Below are 24,235 nucleotides of genomic sequence, written 5' to 3' on the forward strand. Positions count from 1 at the left end.
GTCCGACAAAAGCGTTATCACTTCGGTTAACGATTGCTTACTGAGAAACGTGATGGCACAGACAAAAATTCACAGACTACGTAGATATACCGGTTCGTTCGTAGCCTAGTGGTCAGCGTGCCAGTGCGGCACAATGGCCCTGGAGCCTCACTTCAATGCGATTACTGTTAGTTCAAGCCCAGCTCATGCTGGCTTCCTATCCCATCGTACGTCGGAAGGTGTTGCAGAAACCTGTGAATGGCTGTGGGTTTGATCCGGGCTCTGCCCGATTTACTCCCAGTGTAATGCTGACTGCCTTGGTATAAGAGAAATATTCTCGAGTATGGCGTAAAACACCAATCAATGAAATAAATAAATACATGTAGCTTAGCCTCGAGTTACATCAGATAGAACCGGCTCCCGGTTTCAGTAAATAACAGACCATCAATACATTAGGTCTCTCCAGCAGTTGTATGTTTGGTATTTTATATACCTTGTCTATAACATGGAGCCATACTGGATGGATTAGCACAAAAATCTGATTATTATAAACTTTAGCAGTCCGACAACAGACCTATTGCAGTCAGGCAGTAGGAAATGAGATTTGAATAAAAGCGGGTGCCTGATGTGAATAATTTCTCACCAACAGCTAAACCTTATTTTCTAGTCACAAATCAATTATTAGATAGATCGATTTGTATATACATATATACATACTTCCAATTTTGCCATCATCGATAATGAGGAGAATATATTCAGGCACTATACATGTATATAATGGTTGACATTATATAAGACAGGGGATCGTGCAAGATCCCTTTAATTTATGAATTAAGCCAAACACACGTGGCACCACAAGTTAGCACCAAGTCCTGGAACTGTCACAGAGGCACGAATGTCAGACACAAGGAGACCCAGCCTGCCATCTCGACGCACACGCCGGGCGTTATGACCTTCTGTAACGTCACAGAAGGCGTCTGTCTATTTTGGTAAACAAGGGCTCTTCAAGCTGTCACAGAAACTCAGCACTCGCTAAAACAGGCTATCGAACTCATCGGTAAAGCATATGAAGGTTCAGCTGTCGCGCATACAAATCCAGTTATATAACGGATATCAGCATGACAGTTCCGTGTATATTATACCATTTCATCAACACCCCGATAACATTGCGTGCAAGCACAATGTGAGGCGTATCAATCCCATGCTGGGCATGCGTACAAGGTTTTATGTGTTACAGGACGATATCACCGCATGGTATTAAAGCTGGCATACTAATTTACATATATATTATTAAATTCTTCAGTTACCCAGGGGTGATTTGTTTCCATGTTATATAGGTGTTCAAGGCACTTGGAAATCCACTGGTTACTTCCCATGTTTCATAATAAAGAATATGCTAAAGGCATGCACATTGTATGTCGTTTTTTTATCTCTGCCCTCAGAAATCCATTGTTCAGTATACGTGTTCCATAAAGTCTTTCGACGGGTGCCCATGCACTCAGAAGGCCGTTGTTCAGAACAACTTGCATACAGGCTCAGAGAAATCCATCAGCTAACATGACTGCACTTCATTGTTCACTGCTCAACAGACAAACCATCGACAATGCATTCGCCGCGTCAATGCACTACAAAGTTTTTTGGTAGCTTGGCGATGATTCCGAAATCAATGGATCAGTTTACCCGCACTCACACTGACACTAATCAGTTTGCCTACAATTGTTGACTTATATATCTCACAGACAATTTGCCTACGAACATAAATGCACGACTTTCTTTGTATTTTTTTATTTATTTATTTATTTATTTATTTGATTGGTGTTTTAGACCGTACTCAAGAATATTTCACTTACACGACGGCGGCCAGCATTATGGTGGGTGGAAACCGGGCAGAGCCCGGGGAAAGCCACGACCATCCGCAGGTTGCTGCCAGACATTCTCACGTACGACTCTCTTTGTCCGCGTTTATTAGCTCATTGTAATGTTTCTCTCTTTTTCGAAGTGTTGTATTAAGGCTTTTATCCAGAATGTGACTGTTCCCTTCATGTAGTATAATATATGATATAGTAACTTAGAATAATGAATACCTCTCTTCGGAATGTAAAAATCGTACAAGTTTCCCAAATAAAATTTCTAACTTTTTGCATGAAAATTAATTATGTAATTCCTTTTATATGCAAATTTCAGCGATGTGAAATAATTTGTGGTTTTAAACAAAAAAAAAACAACTTTTATCCCTTTTGCTTGTTTTTCTGTCGTATCAAGCACAGCAGAAATCATAGTTGAATAGATAATGATACATTTTCACCGCCAAAACGAGCTACATTTTCATTGCGCCGAAATATTTTGACTAAGACGGCATCTCTATCACAAGCTATGGACACGCCACCGAATTCCGCCACCGTGTCAAGTAATGTCATACCAAGTAATGTCATGCCAAATAATGTCACCCTAAGTCATGGCATGCCAAGTAATGTATTGCCAATTAATGACATGCCAAGTAATGTCATGCCAAATAATGTCACCCTAAGTCATGGCATGCCAAGTAATGCATTGCCAATTAATGACATGCCAAGTAATGCCATGCCAAATAATGTGGTCGTTTGCTACCATCAGTTGTGTGTCACATAATATGAACAAACGGTAATACATGGTACTCAGTTGGCATCAGCTTTTGACTAGCATTTAATTCCTGTGTTATTTTGCAACGCCTTGTGATATAGTGCCTGTAGATGTCTGTGAATGCCTCAGTATCAAGGGTTATAGCCACCATACTCAACCGCATCGAAAGTTATAAACTGCAAACTGGTCATCATTGCAGTTGAACAGGATGAGCTGTAGAGACTATTGTTCTCCAGTCTTATCACTGACACCGTTGCAAAAAGCCCCATTATCGCAGTGAGCTCATTGTACTGTCACTTTCTGTGTCCTTACACAGTGCCACCATGAGGTGCAAACTGCAAATTAGCATCGTACCGGTACTCGGGGGTATATATAAATGACGTGTAGACAAATATTTCTCTCCAGTGTTTTTCTGGACAATTCCTCAAACCGTACCATATATTGTCTGTCAGTATCACAGTATCAATAGTTATCTAAACAACGTACAACGGGACTAAAATGGGCAAACAGCAGCTTCATCATGGTACTAAGGAATCCGTCAGTGTTTCTCTCCAGTGCAATTGTACAATGTACAACTTGTACCAAATAAAGCCATTATTACAGGCACGGCGTAGTAATAAGAACCTTGGTGGCACGATACGCAACCGTACTAAACAGTGCAAACTGCAGATTGATCTGGCACGTATTGGTACGTATGGGATATAGATCAGCACTTCCTTCAACAGGGGAAAAATTATTATGGAAACCACGCTAAATTGTAGAACACCGCCCGCGAACCGCCAAGCATCCATAGCCATTAACACATAACACGATGGCACTGCAAGGTGTGAACTGGACATCACCCTGGTAATGGTATGTATGGCCTGTAGACAAGTATTTCTTCCCCAGCTGTGTTATCATTGGCACTGAGCGACATAGCGCCAAATCGTCTGTAAATACCTCTGCATCACTTGTTATAGACCCTATACGCAGGGACACTAAAAGGTGCAAACTGCAGATCGGCATATTAATCAGCATTCTATATTTTCCGTTCACACAACTTTCCGTTCAGACTCATCGAATAGTACCATTGTCACAGTCACAGCATATGACTGCGATTCCCTCAGTACATGTATCACCCGTTGTAAAAAAAAATCGTCATACACAGTATTTGGAACATACAGACGTTATACACAGTATTTGGAACATACAGACGTCATACACAGTATTTGGAACATACAGACGTCATGCACAGTCTTTGGAACATGCAGACGCCATACACAGCGTTCGGAACATGGAGACGCCATACACATCTGCGCTCATTTCCGGTTTAAGCTATACCCAGATTCAGAATGAGGCTTTAAAGTGCAGAGAACAGACCAGCTAGAACCACAAAGAATTTATTTCCCTTGTTAAAGCAGGCTTTTGTCAATCATCACCACAGCGTCTTCAGAGACTTTGCGCGATTACCAGGACTGATTCGTTATCAAGAACTGTGGACACCTGAGTCCAAAGCGCGCTCAAACGAGGACCCCCGCGAAGACTGATCTCCAGATTCCGGCGAAACGCTGTCCGGGTTCCGGGTGCTGTTTCTGTCGTGGAGCACACACACAGCCTCCGGATTTCCGGCAGAGGTGGGACGTTTATCAAGGAACACACACTTTCTCCTGGTTTTGGCCTCACCAGTGTCTTGGCCCGGGGAATCCCCAGGTTTTCCCCTGTTTCCTCCTCGCCACGACGTCGTCATGGTAGCCTGAAACTCGCTACCCCGGTTGTCTCCATCACGCTTGGAGTAGACCTGAATGGCAAGGAATAAAATCAATACTTGATTATGATTCATTTAATTATTTAACTATTTGAAACATGTACGTATAAGGATTTAACGCCACAGAAATTTACACCTGGACGGCGGTCAACTTTAGAGCCTATTGAAACCGGAGTGCATGGGGCAGAGCATTGCCCGCCTGCTGTGTCGAGACAGGAACGTGTACCAGACCCACACATCACTAAATTTCTGCATCTATACTTGGTTTTATCACTAAATCTCTACATATATACTTGGTTTTATCACTAAATCTCTACAGGTATACTTGGTTTTATCACTAAATCTCTACATGTATACTTGGTTTTATCACTAAATCTCTACATGTATACTTGGTTTTATCACTGAATCACCAAATATATATATATCAAAATGTATGTATGTGTACTAAATAAAATTAATTAACTAAAAGTAAACCAACAAATGGAGATAATACAATAGAATATAGCAGAAAGCCACATTAAAAAAATGCATTTCACTCCAAACTCTTTACCACGTAGTGATAAATGTCAGCTCATACCTGAACTCCCCGGTCTTTCTTGCCACTCAGGATGTGCTTGGTTTCGGTAGATCTCGGCCCGTGAAGTCGGTGACTTTCCGTCAGCTGTCGCTTGCTCCTCTGCCGCGCCATGAAACGACTCCAACCCCGCCGCACTGCTAATAGAACCTGACAAAAAATAAATGAACGAAAGAATAAAAGTGGTTTAATGGCTATACTAATAGTAGTATTTCAGAAGATGTTGGCGGAAGACAAGTAGTCCTTCATGAACGAAAATTAGAGTGTACAAACATCCCCCAAACGCCGGCCATTCATTGTCATAACGCGTCGTAATTAATTTGATTTTTGGTTTACGCCGTACTCAAGAATATCTTACTTATGCAACGGGCGGCCAGCATTATGGTGTGAGGAAACCGAGCACAGCACAGGGGAAACCCACGTCCATCCTCAGGTTTCTGAGAGACCTTCCCACGTACGCGCGCCGTAATAGTGGGAAATCCAAAACTTTGGGTTTAAATGACACCTCACTCACCCTCTATCCCATACTGAGCCAGTCCAGTACCTTGGGTTGAAATCATAAACTTTTTCATTGATTGTTTAACATTTCAAAGAAAACATCGAGAGCTGAATTCCAGCAGCGACCTAAGTGGTCAAGGATCTGAAAGTCACAGTGAGTCAGCGCTTTAAACAAGTAAGCCGGCGATGTCTGTAAACACCTTTTATTGCGCAATACTTTCTTTCAAAGTGTTTAGAGACCTCGCCGACACAGTCTGTAACCTTTAATTTCATCACTTGCTGTTTCGATATGCAATCACTGTGGATATGTCTCACCTTTTGTGTAAAATTTTCCTTCCGTCACACAGATCTATAGTGATTGCAAATCGAAACAGCAAATAAATTACCATGCTGTGATGAAATTTAAGATTACAGACTGAAAAAAAAGAGTAGACCACTCACCTCTTCATTTAGAAAGCAGAAAAACATAGAGACAAAGAATCCCTGCAAATAGATAAAGAAAAGACATGGGCAAGTGTTTCGGATCTTGTTTCTATTCCAATATTTTGCAAAAGATCTATTTATAATTAAACAATACTGTATAATGTCGAAGGGGAAAACACGGAAAGGCTAAAAAAAATTACGGATTTTGTTGAACTTATTTTGGAAACTAAAGACAATCAGAGCTATGGATGGTTATTAGCTAAAGACAAGGGCTACGCCTATCAGTAATGCAGTGTGAACTGATGTTGACAAAAATCACTTAGACACCCATGGTCAAGTACTTGACGAACTTCCTGACGTGGAGCTGCAACCGAACCAGCCATAGTAGGTTTTCCGATAGGGCTCACTAGAGGGTGCCACAAACACTGAAACCTATTTATGCAGAATGTCGACGCAGGCCCAAGTCGGATTGATTGGTAACACCAAGGCAAATATATCATCCGTTAAAGTTTTGTATATGTTTAGATTGTAATGCTAATTTTGTTAATGAACACGCTCCTTGGGATAGTGACTTTGGATTTTGTTTCACCCGTTGACGGTACGAGCTTTGATTTGCATTTTTCACTGACTACTATCTTCTTACAACAGATGAGGTTACGATTGTTCCCATAATATTGTCACATAAGGCCACGGCAATGTAAATTGTTGTTTTGCGGAATAATTCGTTTTCGAAAACCATCTAATTAATGTGAAATATGGACTATCCCAGCTATTTGTTGTGCTTAAGACACATTTACATGATCGGAGAGCGTTGAATAACTGGAAAATCATTTTAAAAAGCATCAGTATTGAACAAAATCAATAGGCGGATTTTCAGTTTTGTTTTTATTCTATTTTTAGGATTTTCGTTAGAGTCAGTTCGCCCATAAAACACAAAATAAATCTGATGTGGCCTAGGCGGGAATGAACAATGTACAAAACAGCTTATGTCTGAATTACTTTAGACAGAGATAGTTAAACATGAAGGCTCACCTGGAAGGCATTACTGAACATCTCGGCGTAGAGTTTAGGCACTACCATGTCCGGACTGTCGGAAATGAAGAGGAATATTGTGAAATGGACGCCGAATAGGAGCATTAGGACCAGCGTAAACTTTGCCAGCTTCCTGGAACAAAGAAGAAGGGTTGATATTTGTTCGTTTCCCTAGAAGCCGTAAAAAGTTAATTCCTTGTATTTATTTACATATATTTGATTGCGGTTATAATGTCATGCTGGTGAATTTTTCGTTTATGCGATGGTGACCGTCGACCTGAAGGATTAAGGAGCGTCGTTGATTGCTTATTGTCACCAGCGCTCCATAAACAATGAGAGGGGGAGGAGATCTGCAAATTCCGCGTCCACGGTCGGGTTTGAACCCGCGCCTCGAATGTGGGAGCAATACCAGAAAGAAAAGATCCGGTCTCAGCGTTTGCTTGTTTTAATACTTCGTACACAAGTATTCTCTTTTATCCAAACATGCAGAATATGACTCAAGTACACAACTTAATGTTAAAGAACGTTTTCAGAATCACGTTTTATCAGCGTTGAGACGGGTTTTATGAAACGTTGAACGGCCAAGTGTGTTGTTCAAACGAACATGGTTTTTTTTTTGTTTTTGCTTTAATACGTCATTAAAGAACAACCCCCTCCACACCCGGCCCCGCTCACCTCACATGACATCAACCATTTCCACCTCGTGTATGGAAAGGTGGTTATCGCAAAGCTAAATTTGCTGATTCTCTAAAAGTGTGTTACCTGTATTTTTGATTGACGTGTCGCTCCGCCATTGTTAGCCGTGAGCAAAGCGCCCGAATGATTATTAAAAATAAAATGAATGTGACCTGTGGAAGACAGAAAAGCACAATTAATACACAACAGTGAGAGTAAGCTCAGTTGTATAATTTGCTTTGTCAAACGTTTTCTCCAACTGCACAACCCGTCAGCTACATGTACTTTAACGTTCTATTTTAACTTAGTGAAATTTAAATACTGTGAAAGAACAACAAGAAATTGGCTTGAAAAAAGTCGGTTTTCAACTTCATTACTGGCGAAATACCAGTGAACCAGTGAATTTGAGTCATTTGTATTCAAAGGAATGGGCAAGGGAGTTATATATTTACTAGTTTTGCCTCAAGTGTTTTTTAATTGTGTTTTATCTATCACACTGACATTTCGCCTGGGCACTGGTAGTCAAGTTTTACTATGCGTGGCATCGAGAGAAACATACTTCAAAGAATACATGAAAAGGAACGCTAAACTGTGTATTCAGCCAAAGTTTACAAAATACCTTATACCATGCGATACTTACAATGACCGAGGCGAATATTGGCCCATTAAATAGCCAATAGAATATTCTCTGTTGATATGTTGTCCAGCAACTGAAATGGAGAAGCAAACTTTCGATGGAGTACTCGATTTCCACTAAGAATTCCACCAAAAGTTGCTCTTCAGAAGAAAAACAGGTGAAAAACATTATGTGGTGTACTGCTATTTACATTTTTTCTTGATACGTTCTTTTATCTGTCACATTTCATTCGATGGTTGTTTTATTTGTATATTTATTAACTCATTTGGTAATCGACGGCACAATTGCTTACTTCGATTAGTCCTATAGTTTGATTTAGATTAGATTGTTTTGGTCGGATTTGTTTGGACGAACGTTTACTTACTGTAAATCATCCAGGAAAATCCTTACCAGGATCCAGGGTATAAGATAAACCAACGGAAAAGCTGAAAAAAGTGAAAAATAACGTATATGAGCTTCTTGGGCACGTACTCCTTAACTCATACAGAAAGTCGATATATATTTAGAAGGCACTCTAAGAGAGCAAACTTTCGCCACAGATTATAGTACAAAACCATTTGATAATTTATTTATTTGATTGGTGTTTTGGGCTGTTCTCAAGACTGTTTCTCTTATAAGACCATCGGCGGCCACCGTTATGGTGTGAGGAACCTGAACTTTGTCTGGTGTTGTACTGGCCCGCCTATGGTTTGAAAAAGCTAGATGTGTGTTGTCCTTGTTTAAAATTTCAAACAATTCTTACATAGCTTCTTTAAAAATAACAAAATATGTTTTTGCTTCAAATCCAACGCACTTATATATTATTATGTCATGTTTAATAAACATATAACGTAATATGTAAACAAATGGGAAATAACTGCAAACGTGAAGTAACCACTCCGAAAAAAGAAATGTTTAACATTTAAACATCTCTTTGCAACAGATAATAAACGTGCCTAATTGTAACATGTTAAACTTAAAATCTTACACGTTTATCCAACAACTGCTAATAAGACCGCTCTATAATGTGAGCATTTATAAAATATTTTATGTATTTATAAGATAAATCAATATATTTATGAAACATAAGCGTGTATTTGAAAAAAAAAACACACACACACACACACCTTGAACACCGTTCAAAATAGTTTATGATTTTCCTGGAATGTATAAAACAGATCAGATTATAGCATTTTGAAATATTGGAATCATTTTAACGCCCTAAATAGTATAGGTATGAGTGCGATATTTACAGCAAGGCAATAATTTGTTAAGCACGTTTATTATCTGTTGCAGAGATATGTTTAAATGCTAAACATTTGTTTTTTCAGTGTAAAAGTAGAAAGACCAGCAGAAATGACGCGACACAATTTTATGTTCAGTTATGAATACAGTTCTTGTGAAGTGAATCTGTGCATAAGAAGGCAAATCATTAAATACCTGTTTAGGGCTTGACAAAAATTGCCGTGATATTATTGGCGATATTCATTATAAATATGGTTCATACAGCTCACAATACAATTTAATAACAGCTGACTGCTTTTAACACACTGGAAACAAAAATCCAATAAAATCTGCAGGAAAAAAGTAATACAGTTTTCAATGGCCTTTCTTTTTACAGTGATTTCCCTTTAAATCAAACACTCCTTACTCCAGCCAAAAAGGATGTAATATCTGATTCCTCTTCTGTCGGTGGATAAAGTGCGGTGGACGAGATTGGTCAAATAGAAACCTTCCACTAGGATCCAAGTGTACACTGTGGCGATACTGTACATCCAGATAGTGATGAACAGCTTGCACTGCCAGTGCTGTGTGACAAAGAAACATGCAGAGCGTTACAACAGCATTAGTGCCACCTGCATTGCCAATGCCGTGAAAGAAAGAAACACAGCATTTTACAGTGCTGTACATCGATATCGTTATGAACAGCTTACACTACCAGCCAGTGCTGTGTGATACACAAACACAACAGTACAACGACATTAGTACAGCTTACACTGCAAGTGTTGTGCAACAAAGAAACATAGCATTTTACAGTGCTTTACCTCGATATAGTGACGAAGATCTTACACTACCAGTCAGTGCTGTGTGATACACAAACACAACAGTACAACAAGATAAGTACAGCTTACACTGCCTGTGCTGTGCAACAAAGAAACACAGCATTTTACAGTGCTTTACCTCGATATCGTGATGAAGATCTTACACTACCAGTCAGTGCTGTGCAACAAAGAAACACAACATTGTTACAGTGCTGAACATCGGTATCGTGATGAATAGTTTACACTATTATCGCTACCTGATAACCAAACACAGCAATCCAACAACATCAGTACAGGTCGCACTGCCTGTGTTGTGCAACAAAGAAACACGGCAATACAACAGCATTTTTGCATGTACAGAGCTATACATCGACATGGTGACAAATAGCACACAATAGCGTTCTGTGATACATAAACAGAACAGTACAACACAAAATGAACATGAACAACTCCTAAGGGTACTGCCATTGTTGTGGCAAAAAGAATGCTGGTGTTTCTGTTGGCATTTGGTCTTCCACGTGACTTATGTCATTTTTTTCTCACAGTCACATGCTTTACTGATTTTTCATTGATTGCAAAAATGAACGGGGAGAGATTACTTTCTCACAAAAACGGCGTAAAGTAGCTTCTCTTCAAACTACACGTAAACCACGTTGCGCACAGTGTTCTAGGTGTATGCATAAACTAGTCTTGTGGGAATGTGTTCAAATGTGTGTCACCGCTATTCTTGCTGAAACGTCCGGATCTGAAAATTCCATCAGAGAGCAAAATGGGTTCGTGGTCCGTCGTCTATGCCACCAGGCCATTTTGTTTGTTGTCACAGAATGTGTTTCTTAGGCGGAGTTACCGCATGCATAGCATGGCAGGAGTTAAACACGCGTGCGCATGTGACACGCACTTTTGTCAGGTGGACAACATTTAAAAAGCTTCTCCATTAGTGCTTCTCTTTACTGGGATAAATTTACGAAAGCAAGTCACGTGGAAAACCATATGTTAACAGCGACACGAAATTTTACTATTGCTTCTGTCTATCAACTTTGTCCAGTCATACTTCTACTCACTGTGCCTTCCTCTATAAAGATAAGAGCCCCGCTACTGCTATAGGTGATGTCAATAGAGAAACCCAGACCCTTCACAAAGAGATACTCCTTGAGAAAGGTCACGATGGCTTTCAAGGTCAGGGACATGAAGAGATTGACGTGCAGGCGGTTGATCTTACTGTGGAGCCCCCTAAAAGGAAAGTAAAAACATTTATTTCTTTGAAAGATCGTTTCAGCAATTTAAAGGAACGAATGGGAAATCTCTTTCACCTAACGTAACAATCTGTGTAGACCATTGTTCATCCCTATCACTGAAATATTCTTCCAGACGGAGTAAAATACCAGTCAAATAAATAAACAAATAAATTCCTATCATTGCGATGAATTGTTGCCAAAGCGGTAACATGGTGCTTACAATGAACAATGATCGCCTGAACCGGAATCGCAACTCCGAAAAGATACTTCACTGACAGCAAGAATATATTCTTGGTGTTTTACGTCGTACTAAATAATTTTTCACTGACATGAGGACGTTTGATATAAGAAAATTCGTTTTAGTTAACCCTAAAGGCAAATATAATTAGAGGTATGAGGAATTAGAAGTATGAGAAATTACAAATATCAGTATCAGTCCCTGTTTAATGCAGATATTAGGAATCTTTAAAAAAAAAAAACAGGAATATGTATTTATTTATTTATTTGATTGGTGTTTTACGCCGTACTCAAGAATATTTTACTTATACCACGGCGGCGAAAATTATGGTGGGAGGAAACCGGACAGAACCCGGGAGAAAACCCACGACCATCCGCAAGTTGCTGTCAGACCCTTCCACGTACAGTCGGAGAGGAAGCCAGCGTTAGCTGAACTCACAGCGACCGCATTGGTGAGAGGTTCTTGGGTCATTACGCTGCGCTTGCGCGCCGGAATGTGTATGTTTCTCACATAAACATTCAACACTATCAAAATTGGACGTAAGCAATATTGGTGGACGGCTCAAATAAACGTCATGTATGACTTAAAGTCCTCTTCATCCCCTGTGGACAGCTTACTGGCAGAAAGGCGCCAAGAATATGGAAGGAAAAAAATCTAGATCATTACGCTACACGAGGCCACGCCTACTCTCCGTGATTGGAAGATGAGCGTTCAAAGCGCCAAGAATATGGAAGGAATAGAATCTAGATCATTACACTACACGAGGCCACGCCCACGCTCCGTGATTGAAAGACAACACAAGTTCTAACACAAGTCCAAATCGCTCTTGGACACAGGTATGGCATATGCAGTTCCATCAACTGTACCACATGGAAGACTTTTAAGGCGTAAAATTCATGTAAGGCGAAATTACTGTTTAGGGCGAGACTGATGTTTTATCATTTTGAAGAAAAGTCACTCTTAGGAGGGAACTGTACCCTCTTTTATAAAGTACATTCACGACAGCATTAGTTAATATGGATTTGCAATAAAGTGGATGCCCGATTAGGAGTAAACTTTATACAAGCAAATAAATATGCGGTATCCGTTACAGATTGCCTAAAAAATATTGCTAAGTTGATGAGAAAACTATAATAATGGATGAATTTAATCGGCATAGATTGAATCTGATAAAACCGTGAAAGAGAAAGACTTTAAAATTAGCGGTTCTCCGGCCGTACGTGGGAAGGTCACAACAGCCTGCCGAAGGTCGTGGGTTTCCCCCGGGCTGTGCCCGGTTTCCTCCCACCATAATGCTGGCCGGCGTCGTATAAGTGAAATATTCTTGAGTACGGCGTAAAACGCCAATCAAATAAATAAATAAATAAAATTAGCGGTCGTGATACTTATACCTTTGACCTAAGCATACTGGGGTAATTTAGGAACCACTACTGATCTGCTTGTTTTCACTGTGAAGTACTGGGTGTCCAACATGTAGGCCTTTGCAGTACATGTAATTTGCTGGAGTGCACCACCTCCTTTATTTAATTTCTTTTTATAAATGGTGTTTAACCGCATGTTCAAGAGTTTATCACCTACACAATAGCAGTAACTTGTCTGAGTGGATAAAACGAGAAACCTCCGGATACACCACTAGTCTATTTGCAGTACATGGATTTCACACAAACCGTTTTGATTCTCAAAAATAATGTTAAACACCAATCAAAGAAATAACTCCCCCCCCCCACGCAGAAAGTAGACTTATATAACTATATAGATAGCAAAAATCAACGATGTGAATAATTCAATTTACCTGCAGAACAACATGATAAGGACAGCTATGAAGAGTGTGGTGAGCGAGATCCCGTACCCGATCTTGTACATCAGTCGGATTTTGGGCATGTGCGTCTGAAACCAGAAGGGATACAGTAGTTAAAGAGGGTAACGGATATGATACATTGGTTACTGATGGAAAGCAAAAGGGATACGGTGGTTAAAGAGGGAAACGAGAGCAATCCATTGGTCACTGACGGAAACCAGAAGGGATACAGTGTTTAAAGAGGGTAGCGAAAGTTACGCATTGATTACTGAGGGAAAACAGAAGGCATACAATGTTTAAAGAGGGTAACGAAAGTGATGCATTGGTTACTGATGGAAACCAGAAGGGATACAGTGTTTAAAGAGGGTAACGAAAAGTTACGCATTGATTACTGAGGGAAACCAGGAGGGATACAGTGTTTAAAGAGGGAAACGAAAGTGATGCATTGATTACTGATGGAAACCAGAAGGGATACAGTGTTTAAAGGGTATAACGAAAGTGATGCATTGGTTTCTGAGGGAAACCAGGAGGGATACAGTGTTTAAAGAGCTCAGCGAAAGTGATGCATTTGTTACTGAGGGAAACCAGAAGGGATACAGTGTTTAAAGAGCTCAGCGAAAGTGATGCATTTGTTACTGAGGGAAGCCAGAAGGGATACAGTGTTTAAAGGGTATAACGAAAGTGATGCATTGGTTTCTGAGGGAAACCAGAAGGGATACAGTGTTTAAAGAGCTCAGCGAAAGTGATGCATTTGTTACTGAGGGAAACCAGAAGGGATACAGTGTTTAAAGAGCTCAGCGAAAGTGATGCATGCGTTACTGAGGGAAACCAAAAGGGATACAGCGGTTAAAGAGGGTAATGAGAGGAATGTATTGCTTACTGAGGGAAAAAGGAATATAGTCCTTAAAGAGGTAAACTGCAGTAAATTACCGTTTTTCCTGGTGTATCTGGAAACCCTTTCAATTAACATCACTGTACTTTATCACCAAATTCGACATACGCCATGATGCTAAGTGCATGTGTACTGTTGTAAAAGTCCATTAAAATTTACGAAGACATAAAAGGCAGCAGCATAGAGAGTCTCTAAAACGATAAGTGATGACAGTGTAATGGTTGGCAGCAACTCAGCACTCCCCTGACAATCTACTCAAGGACTCAAGAGTCTCTCACCAATGCGGTCGCTGTGAGTTCAAGTCCAGCTCATGCTGGCTTCCCCTCCGGCCGCATGTGTGAAGGTTTGCCACCAACCTGCGGATGGTCGTGGGTTTCCCCAGGGCTCTGCCTGGTTTCCTCCCACCATAATGCTGGCCGCCGTCGTATATGTGAAATATTCTTGAGTACGGCGTGAAACACCAATGAAATAAATACATAAATAAATAAATAAATAAATAAATAAATAAATCTACTCAAGGTAAAGCCATAGCTGAGCCATAAGAAACTGGACCCTATGGAAAACCATTATACATTAACAGTGTCAGAGGTATAATATAACGCCTTCGCTTTTAAATCCTGAATCACTGAGCTCTGTTTAGCGTTAAACACCTTAAAACGACTATAATGTATAAACGAGCAAACAACAATTAATCACTTACGTTAACTTTAGCAGATGGTAATTATGGTGTGAAACAAGTACTGACTTAGGAAGGAAGGAACAGCTATTTAAAAAAGTGGAGCTCGCTTGTAACGTTCTTGGCGCCTCAACTCTACGGCTATATAAATTGAAATGCCAGTAACATGCGGATAGTCGTGAGTTTCCCACGGACTTTGCCCGGTTTCTTCATATCACAATGCTGGCCACCGTCGTATAAGTGAAATATTACTCAGCACGGCATAAAACATCAATCAAATAAGTAAATACATAAATAAATAACTAAATAAAAATATAAATCGAAATAAGCTGTGTGTTTGTCCTAAAAACTGCAGTTGCAGAGAATCCAAAAGTGGTTTGGTGAAAGTTATACTGGGCATATGCAATTGTTCTGAAGTCAAACCGAGTTATGTGCATCGAACACTAGTCAGAGGTCGGGCGAATAAAGGAATTAGAGAGAGAGAGAAAAAACGCACCGTTCCATCGCCTCTCTTCATTGCATTTGGCGCACAGTTACTGTCGTCTATAAATATCACCACCATCAAAGTGATAACAACAGAGATACAACTTCAAGCGCAAAGGAAAAGTCCAGCGAGACGAGGCTGGTAAACACATCTTTCATATGCTGGACAGAAACTCATTATTTTGCCGTGCACGTTATTAACGAATTTATCACACACGTAAATTTACTCAATGAAAAGTCACTTGTACAATGAAAATAAAGTTATGTGTCTCTCGGCCTGCAGCAAATTCTGAATATCGGCTGAAAACCTCTCCCAATTGTCTCCCTTAGGAGTCTTCACCAGAAATTGGACTGACCGAGTTAAATTATTTACATCCCGAAGGCGTACTTTACACTCTACTAATTGATGTCTGTAGGTCTGGTTGTGTACTTATATCGTTCGTGGATAGGGTCCAGGGGAAAAGATTGATCGTTACCGAGCACACCGCCACAAAGGTATAGCAGGGATGATCCACATGAAGAGTTTGAACTTCATTTATGTACGGAGAAAGTCTTTGGTAAACAAGTGACGAACTTTCCCCAGTTGTGACCTACAGATATGCACACAATATTGTTGGAGGACAACGTTAGACTATGCAGACGTCCTGACGCGCCTTGCCGACCAAGGCGCAAGAAAAAAGGGTGGGGGAATCTCATCTTGTGTAGCTCGTGTGTCATAGCAACCTAGAGCAAGCACCTCGGCACGCTCTCTTGTCAATTTACCTGAGTTTTGGTTTTAATTTAACTACTCATGTAACGCTTGAAACTACACGTAAAAACTTATACGACTTAATTAGTATAAGAATTTATACAAATTAAGTCGTAGAATTAGTTAAAGCAAATGCACTGACAATTCATAAGTACTAACGCGCCAGTTTAAACGCGACTTTAAAAACGCAACAAGCGAAGGAACCACAACAATAAAACCTCCCAAAAGGGGAATTTGTCCACTAACCAGTAGGTCCATGGGAATCCCCAGAGGACATCGTGAGTAGTTTGTGAAGGGATGGTCAGAGGAAGGGCGATGATACCAAGTTCCGTTAGAGAGGCACTCCTTGACAGCAAACTCTGTAATAAACATACATCGAATCATTGGTTCATTGATCGCTAAGAGGCATTAGGGGAGGGTTCACATCCGACACTGGGAAGATAATTTTTAGATTTCCCTGGTCGTGGGGCACTCGGCAACGATCGAGTGGCCGCTTACTTAGGGTAACGTCCGCTGCCAAACAATTATCTTCCATCTGAAGGAATATATTGTATTTTAAGCAGTAATCAGCAAAAAATAAATAACTTAATTAATAAAATAAACTAAATAAAAATTCTCTTTGCACTCACTTGTATTCTTACTTCTAAACCAAATTTGTTATGGTTTATTAAAACATATATGTATCCTTGACCCCACCACTTGTAGAACGTGTGTGTCACGTGTGAAAAAGGTCGTCCGATACATGACAGAGGTCGATGGTTTATAACCATAAAACCGACCACCATCGTATTAGTGAAAAATTATTGAGTATGACCCTGAAGGGACACAGGATCGGTGCTGATTGACTGACATTGGAGATAGGGTTCCCTGGGTAAAACCCAGAACTCTTTGTCACGCTGGAATAAACGTATCATAACTAAAATCAGCTTTGACTAAGCGTAGCCTGGGTTTGCCTATCTCTCACACCAGCCAATCAAAATCGATTCTGTATCCCTTTAAGCAACGTTCAAATCAAATCATCTACACGCAGATATCACCAATTTGTGTTTCTTGTTTTATCTCTATAAATGAACAGCTACAGGCTGTTAGAGAATAAGTTGAAAACTGAATCTAAGCTAAACTACACGTAAGTCTGTCATCAGATGTTTGAGATCTCAGTGCGAATCAACAATGTAAAAAAAGAAGAAGAAGTTTGATTTAGAGTATGTATTGCGTCAGTTAGGCAATGGCCTTTGTGTAAGAAACAAAACATAATAGACATTTAATGCTTCTAAGAGACGAAGCTAGACATTTCAATTGATCTCGTTCTGGCCAGGTATGTAAGAAGAAAGTCTATGCCATCATTTAACCACCACAGCGAAACCATATGGATAGAGTTTAACGAAGTCACAGGAGTTAAAATAGAAACACAGACAACTTCAGGAAACATGATCTCAAGCGTAGTTTAGAAAATAATCTCTTTTTCGTCTATGAAAAGCCTTTGAAGCAAAAGTTTATTTGAGTTTCAGTGAACATTTAACCATTAAATGTTTGCACATGTCTATAGATGGAAACTTCAAAGGTCACGCCATTTTATAGGGCACAATGAAAGAAATCACTGTTGAAAACTAAAATGACATCAGGCCAGATTCTTCCAGAAGAAACTCTGACAGGGAGACAGAAATTATGTGAATAAGACGGCTTTAATGTATAATACTGTTAAAAGAAATATGTGATATAATCTGTTTTCCTTAAATTTTCAAATTCATTTCTACTTTCATATTTGTTTTTGTTTTTCATATTTAAAAATCTAATATTTCCCATACTAGAATCTGTTGACGTCAGTTGATTTGTGACAAGGACAGTTGACGACAATGTTTTTTGCTAACAAAAGTATATTTGAGAGATCCCATAAGCATGACTGCTTTCGCATTAGTGCAACTGCACTTAAAACCAATAACAATGACGACTTATTAAATTATTATTTGAACAGATAAGCATGTACATGGTGTACACGTACGTGTAGCAACAAATAATCTAGTTGATACACGTACGTGTACACGAAATTTTATCCAAACATTAAAACAGTAGATAAACCTGGCCCTGTTATTTAAGCGAAAACTGTTATTTGAGCACAAGGCAAGACACCATTGAATCAATCAAGACGTTTACTTGAACTGATTTTGGAAAAATTGTTTGGGAAAATACGCATATGAAGCTGAGCTATAAATTAAAGTACACGCATTATATGCATACCTGCCACGTGGGCTTGATTCTTCATTACAGAGAACGAAACAGAATCTGAGGTCAGAGAGAATCTGGCGGGGTTCGCCACATGGAGAATGATATCTTTCCTGGAGATATATCGGTCATTGGTCATTCAGATCAGGAAACATGCCAGCGCCATTCTCAGAAGCTTTAGTCGGTCTTCGACATTGCATTGGTTTAATGTGATTGTAAGGTAAATGTTATGACAACACAGCATTTTGAGTATTTCTCGAGCAGTGACGTCTAATAAATTGCAATTAATAGCATTACTGCATTTGTTTTCGCCCAATTCTGCTTAAGCCACAGGGCTAGGGGACAGGTATGTATCTATTACTTGTGCATTTACATGAACATTTAGAATAAAACCATGGCTGAGGTAAACTGACAAGAGGTCGTATTTCACCGGTTACAAGTGACCATTTGCCAGCTTTCTCACTGTCGTCGCTGCTCTGTTCTGTATGCTGTGCGTCTATCACACTGCAGTTGCTGCTCTGACCTTACTCTCTATGCTGTACGTCTATCACACTGTGGTCGCTGATCTGGCCTTACTTTTTATTCTGTACGTCTATGACACTGTCGTCGCTGCTCTAGCCTTACTTTCTATGCTGTAAGTCTATTACACTGTCGTCGCTGATCTGGCCTTACTCTCTATGCTGTACGTCTATCACACTGTCGTCGCTGCTCTGGCCTTACTCTCTGCGTTGTACGTCTATCCCACTGTGGTCTCTGCTCTGTTCTTACTCTCTATGCTGTGTGTCTATCACACTGTGGTCGCTGCTCTGGCCTTACTCTCTATGCTGTACATCTATCACACTGTGGTCGCTGATCTGGCCTTACTTTCTATGCTGTACGCCTATGACACTGTCGTCGTTGATCTGGCCTTACTCTCTATGCTGTACGTCTATCACACTGTGGTCGCTGCTCTGGCCTTACTCTCTATGCTGTACGTCTATCACACTGTCGTCACCGCTCTGTTCTTACTCTGTATGCTGTACGTCTATCACACTGTCGTCGCTGCTCTGGCCTTACTCTCTGCGTTGTACGTCTATGACACTGTGGTCGCTGATCTGGAATTACTCTCTATGCTGTACCTTTTTTGACATTGTCGCCGCTGCTCTGTGCTGTACATCTATGTCACTATCGTCGCTGCTCTGTTCTTACTCTGTATGCTGTGCTTCTTTAATTATATTCGGTCATAGCGGTCAAAACTTTAAACCAGTGTGGTTGTAGGTCTTGTTTTGTATTTGATCGGTCGACATTTTGCGGTCATAACAGATTTATCCAAACGCAAATTGTTTCAGTTCTACATAGGTATACTGAGTAATGAACGAAACGGATGGCAAAAACTACAAGACCCGTTTATGGTAAGCCTTTTATAACACTAGTTCTTGGATTAAAGAAACTATTACACCTGGGGAGGTACATTCCAAACCTTCTCAAAATTCAAATTTGAAATTAGAAAGCTTGTCAGGGAAAAGCTCACGGTTTACAGGAATAGAAACTGGATAGCTTTGCTCTTTAGAATTTTAAACACATTCCAGAAAGCAAAACAAGCTAAATAAAAGGCCAAGACAATAAACGAGCGTGCAACTTACCCGCTGTGTTAAAGTTGCTAATATACTCAGGACATGGTTGCCTGGCGACAGTTCCAGATGGCGTCGTCGGCCAACACATGATGTCATCCCATGTTCCCGGACAGTAGTCTCCCCCTGATTTACAAATAAGCGTTATTCAGAAATTTTCACTGTCCAATACATGAAGTGAAAAAATAAAATCTTCAAAACCAATGTAAATCATTGAAAATAATTTATAGTGCTTCTCTGCTGCTCTTCACACCGAAAGACAAACTTAAAATTTTAATTTATCGTTTTCTGATAGAAATTTTCTTTCACATTTATTTTCATCGAATTACATGGAAGAACTTACAGTTTATTCTGACAGTGCAAAGATCAGTGACGCAACAGCGATCACTGTTTTTAGCTATGTGCATTTACAGATACACTTGAATTATTTTTGGACAAAACACTTGATTTACAAGTACATGTAGGAAGAAATTTTTTTTTTTTTTTTTGGATTGTTGTTTTACGCCGTACTCAAGAATATTTCACTTATACGACGGCGGTCAGCATTATGGTGGGTGGAAACCGGGCAGAACCCGGGAGAAACCCACGACTATCCGCAGGTTGCTGACAGACCTTCCCACGTACGGCCGGAGAGGAAGCCAGTATAGGCTGGTCTTGAACTCACAGCGACCGCATTGGTGAGAGGCTTTTGCGGTCACTACGCTGCGCTAGCGCGCTAACCGACTGAGCCACGGAGGCCCCTGTAGGTAGAAATACAAGTGTATTTGACTTTATTGGATGTTAATGTTGTCAGCAGCACCAATAATCCCTACCACAGTATCAAATGTTTTAGATACTGACTCCTTTATTTGTTTATTTAACTGTTTAGTTTACCGCTGTAGTTGGATGGTCTTGAGGATATTGACGCGTGCCAGTCCCTCCATGGGACGTATTTATATCAAAACTGTATTTGCGTCATCAAATTCAAAATATTTCAGGTTATTTCAGGTTAAATTACAAGTAAAAAAAAATTAAAATTCTTCTGGAGAATTTTGGTCCTCTTCTTCTCAGGGGCAAGCAAACCGTTCGCTTAAAGCGAAACTGCCTGAAATTATTATTCTAAAGTAAAAAGAAGCCCAAAGATTCTGCCAATTGGAAAATGCTCAAATAGACATATAGCTGTTCCCAAGAACTGTTCATTTATGTTACGTCGGTCTGGATAAAGAGTGGAGGAGGTCGGTGTGCTTAGGATCAAACACTACGCACACCTCCTCACTCATAAAATCGATGCCAAGACATCAAAAATAAAAAAAGTGTGTACATTACGTCAACGATCTAATTTTCAACGATCTTTTCTTAAATTACATGTATCCTTGCCTTCACAATGACACAATACCCCCAGGCCCAAATTAAGTAAGACACAGAGCAAAGACCATTGGAATGTAAATTCCAATGAAAACAAAATTCAATTATCTTAAGAAGTTCTTGGATTAAACAAAATGCAGCTAAATACATGTTATGGAGTTAAGGCGGGCTCTGTGGGCCGGACAGATAATGTTGGATTGCAGTGATGTGAAACCTAGTTTGACGCTTATACTTTAAGCTTTGGATGACATTAGCTCTGAGCCTCTAATGCCTCCATATAAACAGCAAAAGAAAGCTATTCCAACAAGCTATGTACGGCATATATATATGGTCTTTGATTTTTAATACTGGTTTGATATTTCTTTCGCCTTCCCCGTATCACTGAGAACTGTTGTCCTGTATTTGCAGACTTTATATAATAATTTAATGTAAGCGTTGAATGTTGTTTGGGAAACAGGAACGAGGTAAACTCAAAAAAAGTCGTTTTTTGTGAAATCAAAGTTTAAAACCTAAATATTTTGCGTCGTTTATGGATCATGTGACTTTAAATGTGTCGTATTAGATACTACATCATAAATGACTCCAGGTTGCATTGTTTGCATGCAAAAATAAGTACTTGAAGAAATTTTCAGATTTTGACTAAAGATAACATCTCAGTGGTTTGTAGAATCGGCTCCAAGTCTTCCGCTTGTTGACCATGAACGTTCATTGTGGCTGTGGTATACGAGAGTGTATTCTAACACTTAGATTTAGCTACCCACCTTCTACTGGAGGCTCTGCCAGCAGCTGTTTCTCACATCGGTACTGCGCCTCTAACAGCGACCGGTTCTGCAGGACCTGCGCCTCTTGCCTGTCCATGGCGAGGATGGATGGTATAGGGCTTCTACAAACTGTCGTCTGCAAAGAAAGCCAAGGAATATATAGGACAGATGATGGGAAAAAATAATTGAATTATTTCATGGTTTTTGGACGCAATATTCAAGATTTCGTCACTTACACGGCAGCGGTGGGAGGTTATTAGGTGAAAGAATCCTGAGTGTCAGGATAAAACCCCTTACTTTGATAATATGATGATGAGCTTTTCTTCGTTTGACGTACGCCTACAGACATTCATACCACAGTGGTGGGCGAGGAGATGTCCCCAGCAACACAGCCAGCCTCACGAGCCTTGACAACTGTTTGGTATCATCAAGACTGGATTCTATAAATCCTCCTGCTAAGGCTGATATGTAGAGTAATAAGTACCCTAATTCATCAATCCTTTCAAATATGAAAGAGCAACTTTCAGTGCAATTTATGTAGAATTTAAAGTTGATTTTCCGGGCTTCCTGAAAAGCGTAATTTTATCAGTTACAATAAACACCTTGGGTACGTTAGGTAGCACTGCAACGCGATGTCAGCCCAGTGAAACCCCTAGGCTCGCATTCTGGTGTTCTCAAAACTGGCAGCGTTTTGGAGGAATTGGATAAGGAAATTTACAACATGTCCGCGGAGAATAGATTTATTAGAAAATGGGATCAATTTGTCAGACCATAAAAAACACAAAGGTGTAATAAAAGAACGTCGGTACTGGTCAAGGATGAAAGGAGGCGGTGGCAATAGATGTAGTTTTCTGTCAAACGCTCTTATTTCCATCACGTATTTGAGCACAGAGCATATGCGAATAATAACATTTTGTGGCACTTATTAACGGAATACAATTCGGCAAGCGATTTTTAGCTGAAGAATTTCTTTGATCCACACCATGACTGACGACCAAGGCTCGGATGGTTGCTACCTCAAAACGCTCCATTCTGTCTTTCTTTACTGAGACTTCTCCAATAATTAGGTATCTTGTCCACCAGCTATGGCCTTGTCGACGTTGATTTCAGTGCTAAAAGTGTCACTCAAGGATATTCAGTTTGGTATACAGGTCGCACATTTGAAACTATCCATCAGTTAAAGTGCTTTCTTTTTAGTCTGTAGGATACGCTAATCGTGGATTTAACCCTCTCAAGGACAGGGAATTTTCAAGATATCTTTGCTTCCATTGTTCTCGAAGTTTTTCTCTCGTATATACTTACCTCACAACTCGCTAAAAATTTATTCCGGGAAATCCAATTTTTACCAAGTATAAAACTGACCGACGTCGCAAAGGTGAATAGTTCGTGGATATAGCGTCAAAAAATAAAATTCGAAATATTAACTATACAGTACTCCCTGGGAGCCACTCTCCATCCGAGTTAAATGTGCATATTCCGGCGCAACAGGCTCAGAAAAAATACGCTGTATTTTACTCCTATCAGTCTACAGTTATGAATCTTTTGAAAAAGTCATACCATATAACTGTTTTCGTAAAATTACAGGCTAAAAAGACAAAGAAACAAAGGCAGAAATATGACTTTCATGGCGAAGGTAATAAAAGTTTACCTTAAAAATATTTTCTAAGGATGGATCCTAAAGTTCATATAAACTCATAAAGCTGTCATAAAACATCATTTGTTGATATGTGTAGCCTGTCTTCCCCCCAAACACATTTCGATAACAAAACAACTTAGCAGAGACGCAGGATTTCCTCTCAAAAGTTTTCTTGGGCCATTCATTTCTCCACAATGCAATTGCCATTTGTGCGTGTATATGTTGCATTATTAAGCACATTGCTTGTTCCCTGTTGCTTTAAATTAGTGCCCAGCTCACGTCATGCCCGGGATGTCTCATGACAAAAAAGTCGGTGATCGATTTTACCAATAGATTGTGCCATGCCTTTTTTTCCGGCCGCGTGAAGTTGTCAACAGCGTCGTTTGTCAACC

The 24,235-nt window shown here is 39.9% G+C and overlaps 2 protein-coding genes and 1 long non-coding RNA gene across 3 annotated transcripts in view; all 3 read right to left on the reverse strand.

The window, feature by feature from the left end:
* Positions 1-4,063: 4,063 nt before the first annotated feature.
* LOC135462564 (parathyroid hormone 2 receptor-like) lies at positions 4,064-7,711 on the reverse strand. The gene is made up of 5 exons (XM_064739789.1): positions 7,632-7,711; positions 6,870-7,002; positions 5,856-5,897; positions 4,920-5,066; positions 4,064-4,375 (listed from the first exon to the last, which is right to left on the reverse strand). Exons 1-5 carry the CDS (start codon positions 7,661-7,663, stop codon positions 4,064-4,066), a joined length of 666 nt encoding a protein of 221 aa, XP_064595859.1. The 5' UTR covers positions 7,664-7,711.
* Positions 7,712-8,191: 480 nt separating this feature from the next.
* Positions 8,192-11,423, reverse strand: LOC135462713 (uncharacterized). Its single transcript, XR_010443483.1, has 4 exons — positions 11,264-11,423; positions 9,812-9,968; positions 8,546-8,606; positions 8,192-8,254 (listed from the first exon to the last, which is right to left on the reverse strand). It is a non-coding gene; the product is annotated as an uncharacterized LOC135462713 (long non-coding RNA).
* Positions 11,424-13,463: 2,040 nt separating this feature from the next.
* The window catches only part of LOC135462566 (calcitonin receptor-like), a 161,967-nt gene continuing 151,195 nt past the window's right edge, over positions 13,464-24,235 (reverse strand). The window contains exons 2-5 of the mRNA XM_064739790.1: positions 22,208-22,343; positions 20,115-20,228; positions 16,519-16,631; positions 13,464-13,562 (exon numbers count right to left, since the gene is read on the reverse strand). Coding sequence (XP_064595860.1) covers positions 13,464-13,562; positions 16,519-16,631; positions 20,115-20,228; positions 22,208-22,343 — 462 coding nt within the window. The remainder of the gene's footprint in view (positions 13,563-16,518; positions 16,632-20,114; positions 20,229-22,207; positions 22,344-24,235) is intronic.

Source organism: Liolophura sinensis, chromosome 2 (assembly GCF_032854445.1).
Source record: "Liolophura sinensis isolate JHLJ2023 chromosome 2, CUHK_Ljap_v2, whole genome shotgun sequence".
NCBI lineage: Eukaryota > Metazoa > Mollusca > Polyplacophora > Chitonida > Chitonidae > Liolophura > Liolophura sinensis.